General features: G+C 30.9%; 1 protein-coding gene across 1 annotated transcript; it reads right to left on the bottom strand.

Annotated features, from left to right (window-relative positions):
* Positions 1 to 390: 390 nt before the first annotated feature.
* On the bottom strand, positions 391 to 2,850 carry LOC100306365 (uncharacterized). The gene is made up of 4 exons (NM_001250750.2): positions 2,805 to 2,850; positions 2,464 to 2,579; positions 1,692 to 1,755; positions 391 to 873 (listed from the first exon to the last, which is right to left on the bottom strand). The coding sequence occupies exons 1-4, from the start codon at positions 2,817 to 2,819 to the stop codon at positions 532 to 534; spliced, it is 537 nt and encodes a 178-aa protein (NP_001237679.1). The 5' UTR covers positions 2,820 to 2,850; the 3' UTR covers positions 391 to 531.
* Between the last annotated feature and the right edge of the window lie 2,115 nt (positions 2,851 to 4,965).

Below are 4,965 nucleotides of genomic sequence, written 5' to 3' on the forward strand. Positions count from 1 at the left end.
AACCCTTCTGACGCTCACCCCTGATTCAAATTATTATTTTATAGGAGAATTAAACAGCAAGATATAAAGAACTTGATCTAAATATGGTCCAAAAATAAAGGGGGTACATACGAGCAAAGATAACATCTTCATTTTAGGGAAATAATCAAGTTCATTACGATTTGAATGAAACTTTCACTTCTCATGCTCATCATCATACATATGTCTGAGAAAAGACCCTTTTCAGTCACTAGAATGGAAAGATTAAAGAAATGAAAAACCAGCATGTGTAACAAAAAGTAACCACTTGATTTAAAACCAACCCTGAGCTGATTCATGAAAGCAAGCAAAAGGGCTCAACAAAAATGATCAAAATAAAACACAAACTTTCCAAAACTCAATACTCAAAGCTTGAAAGAATGCAGACAATCTGTGGTTGCAGGTAGTGAAGTACTTTGTTACTATGTGATTACCTTCTCTATGCTCTTCCTATGTTTATAAATGAATCAAGCAGCCTCAAGATGTCAAGAAGTAAATGTGGTTGACTGAGAATTACATAAACAGGTTGGGCTTGGTTGCCTTGTATGTTGTTTTGAGCTTCCTAGTTGGGGGCCTAACCTTCTTGAACACCAAAGGGAACTTGATCTTGGAGTTGTGGAACTGCTTGGTGCTCTCCCTTTTGCAAAGTTTAGCTGGGATGGTGGCAGTTTTGATGATCTGGATGCATGGAGACCTGACTCTATGACGAGATGCCATTTCGTTGTACATGTGTTCAACAGCGCCGTTTAGAGTAGTATCGCGATATTCCTTGTACATGTTGTGATAACCAGTTCGGCTCTGATATCGCAGCCAAATTCCATAATTCTTGATCTTGGTAGGATTTTTCTCAAAAATCTACAATAAGCATAAAGAATTATACATCACTGTCTGCAATTGGAGCCTAGAATGCTGAAGCTAAAAACAGGGGAAAAAAATCGTCTCCAGGTACTCCTATCTTTAAGACATGTTTCATGAAATAGTAGCACGCAATCCTGTCCAAACTTCAATATCTTTTCCCTCAATAACCCCTCCCAATATTTCCTAGTATCTGACTATACTGTCTATGTGAATAAATTAAAAAACTGAGGTAATGGCCATATGAAAAAGGGTTAAAATCTTGAATTACCAAAATATGTCACAAGGTTCTACAATTTTTATAACTTGACATGATTTTCCAGCCACTTCACAGACTGGTATTTAAAAAGAAATATCAATGAAGAAACATCCTAAAAGATGCCTAATAAGTAATAACTTCATAACAAAGCAAACAGATCCCCATGTACTCTTAAGTCTTACCAACTTCCAATTAATTAGAGTTCTTCAATGAAAGATAGAGAAAAGGTGCAAATTGTGTCCAATGTAGCAGATAGTCAAAGCATAAATAACTTTGCCTAAGTCAAATTCCCAACAAGCATGCAGAAAACTACATGGAATTGTTATTTTAACTGTCTTACAATTATATATCTATATCTTAATAAAAATGTTTGTCCCTTAGATAGTACGGTTTCAGAACAGAAGTCATTTGTACCCAGTAATTACGTATATAAGGGGGGAAATAAAATATCTCTGAACAAAGCTTTAAGCTTCAATTAGAATTCTAGCTTATTAGCAACCTGCAGCTATATTCACTGTGATGTAAAGAGGAATATCATAGGACGATTGAGAATGCATACCTCATTGATGGCTAGCATTTGGCCATTGCTTTTCTTGACCTTCTTTAGCTTTCTCAAGAAATACCTGCAAAGAGTAAAATGAAAAAGAAAACGTGCTCAATAGTCATGCTTTTCAGAAATAGAAAATATTTTAATTATTCAATGAATATATATAAAAAAAAATTGATCTCATCCAAAAGGAGCAATGCAAAAACTTGTCACAGCACATGATACAAAACATTATTAGCCCTGGCATAGAGGAAGAGACAGCATCACATTCTTGTAAAGCTGCTTGAAATTGAATTGTGGCACCAAAGTGGCATTTCTTCCATTGACAGAAAGCAACAAGCATGTGTAATCATCTAGTGGGCTTGGTATGAAAATAAAATTAAAAAAAAAAATCAGTTTTTATGTATGCTGGATGATAATCATCCAGAGTGACAGCTATTACAGATTACCACTGTTGGGGTGCAAGTCATTTGGAATAAGCTTCAAATAGTTCCTAGTTTCATAGTACAAAAGAAGAATAAAATTATCCATGTGAATAAAAGGAACAAAAGCAATTAAAAACAACATTCCATGTGAATCATGCCAAACGAAAAACTTCATTCAAAACAACTATCCATATTTTCTATAAACCACAATGCACTATCTTTGCCTATTAATGGTGCTAACCTACCAACTATATACGCACAAATGAAAAAGTCTTTAGGTTGAAAATTCTCTTAAAAAAAGCATCATTTTCACACAACCCCGTCATCAAACAGAAACAGAATGTTAAGGTTGTACATACCAGAACTTGGATTTGGCACGGACCTCATTGGTGGCCCACAGCTTCATCCTGTAGATCTTAGGATGCACATCAGTTTCAGTGGGAAGAGCCCTTCCAACAACCTGGTACTGGTGAAACTGATTCAACATACCAAAAAAAAACATTATCATCCATTATGAACTCTTCACACTCACAGCATCAGAAAAATGAACTAGAAAAGCAAAATTAATAAAAGGAAAATTAAATTTCCTGAGTTAAAAATCAAAAAGAAAAACCCATCTTGCAATGAAAAATTGAAAGAAATTAGATTGGTGGCAATGATAAAAGAGAGGCAAATGGTGAAAAATCCATGATTGTATTACCCTGAAGGTGACCATGGTAGCAACTGCTTAGTGTTCTATCAGTTGCAGTTGTTTTTCAGTGTTTAGGAATATAATTAAGGCAAAATGTAAAACCCTAAATTGAAGGCTGAATCTACGAGTGTTTTTGGTCAAAGGTGAAATAAAGCAAAAAAGGGCATGAAAAAGAGCCCAAAATGCATGCTGAGACAGGGCCAGACAAAAATACGAGGGGGGTTACTATTTTCACTTCATAAAATGCTATTAGAACCTTCTACTTTTTGTCCAATATCACCACAACTATTATTTAAGTAATTAAATTCCTTAGTTGTTAGAAAATCTGAATTACACTAATTAATTATGAAAAATAAAAAATAATTTTTCTAAAAAAAAAACCAGAAAATTACTACACACTCTACCAGGTCCAGAGAGCAACATAAAACTCAATCACACTCAAATTGGCATTAAAATCATTTTTCCCAAATTAAAACACCTCTCTTGTCCACTAGTCCATATTTCACCTTTTAGGTCATTAAAAATACTTTCTCCAATTTTCTTGTTTAGCCAATTTTCTTTGGTTGATCCTCATTGTCGAGGTAAGAAACAAGCAGATCAGTTTCTCAAAACACGGTCCACAAAAAAATTTAAAAATAAAATACCAGATCTGACAGATTTGGTTCAAACAAAAGAAAATACCATTAAAAATAAGAGTGCTAAAAGTAAATTACAAAATTACCATGAGTTCCGGAGACCCCAAAAAGCATAGGAATGGTCTAAACTTTTGAAAACATGTCCCCCCATAATTTTCTAAGAAACGAAAATCATGATTTCAGGGGTATATGTGCAAATAGGTTTTATTTTAAACCCTTTTTCTTCCTAATTAAATCTATTGCATTTTAGACCTTTTCATTAATAAGTCTCATTTTAATCTAGCCTTAATAAAATTATTTTCACTAAAATCTCACCCTTAAATTAATTTTAGACGATTATTTCACTAAAGCAATTGAATTAAACAATTAATTTAATTTTCAAATATTGTACCCACATGTTTATTTGGTCATATAAATAATTTCATAGGCAAACTAAATTAAATACAGTCATTTCATAAATAATTCACACAGAAAATACAATAAATTGAGTTATAAAATTTTAGGATGTTAAACGTAAGGAATCCCTTAAACCATCGTTATTGTTTTATAGTGAATATGAACAAAGTGTATGAACTATCTTAAACCATCGTTATTGTTTTATATTAGAACATATATTATTCACTGGTTAGTCAATTATCATAATCTTTGTGTTGTGTTTATAAAAAAACAATAATTAAAATTGCAACCACTAAATATATGATTTAGATTGTATCAATTGTTACGAGGGAACTATAAGCATGTAAGATCATAATATAGTTGTCATGTGTGACAAAAGAAAAAAAAAAAAAAAGGGTCCAAATTTTCCTTAAAAATCAATGACCGATACTGTATTGATCCATGCACCTTAACTGTTCACGTGACAGTAAATAATTAAAATATAAAACATTTAATATTCAAATTTAAAAAATAAGTTTTATAAAAAAAATAACACAATAAAAATATAATTTTGTTGTATATTACATAATATAATCATATTTCTGTCTTGTATATTAGGATGGAAAAAAATTAAATGAAAATATGATTCTACTTTACAATTTACCTAGTGAAATCATCTTTCTATCGAAAGGTATTCATGTTATTTTTTGTACATGCTTTTTCTTTATTTTGTTAGTACAATTTTAAACAAACGTATATCCAAGAACATAAAATATTCAAGACATGTATCAAAACAGAGGCATGTAGTGTAGGGTTTATAAAAAATAGGTGAAAAGAAAATCAGTAAAAAAAAATTGTATTTTTCACTATTTAACTAAAAATATATTGGGTTTTCCTTTTTTTTTAAAAAAAAATTCTCTCGATCCTCGGATGGGTAATGAGAAATAATTCTTTTTTATTAAATTGATAAATTTATTCGTTTATTTAATTTATTACTTATGTACAAATGCTATTACATTAAAAAATGAAAAAAAAATATTTAACATACTTATATTTACTTTTCTTTCACTTTTCTTCTTATGTAAACAAAGGTAATTTTTTTCTCTACTTTTATTAATCTAAACTATAAAAAAACAATTCATTTTATTTAATTTTTCTTT

This window comes from Glycine max, chromosome 18, assembly GCF_000004515.6.
Source record: "Glycine max cultivar Williams 82 chromosome 18, Glycine_max_v4.0, whole genome shotgun sequence".
Taxonomy (NCBI): Eukaryota; Viridiplantae; Streptophyta; class Magnoliopsida; order Fabales; family Fabaceae; genus Glycine; species Glycine max.

Excerpts from the sequence above, each read along its gene's own strand:
- LOC100306365 (NM_001250750.2), bottom strand. Across the intron at positions 1,756-2,463 it reads CGTGCCAAATCCAAGTTCTG|GTATTTCTTGAGAAAGCTAA; the intron begins GTATGTACAACC and ends TACTCTTTGCAG. Across the intron at positions 874-1,691 it reads AAATGCTAGCCATCAATGAG|ATTTTTGAGAAAAATCCTAC; the intron begins GTATGCATTCTC and ends TGCTTATTGTAG.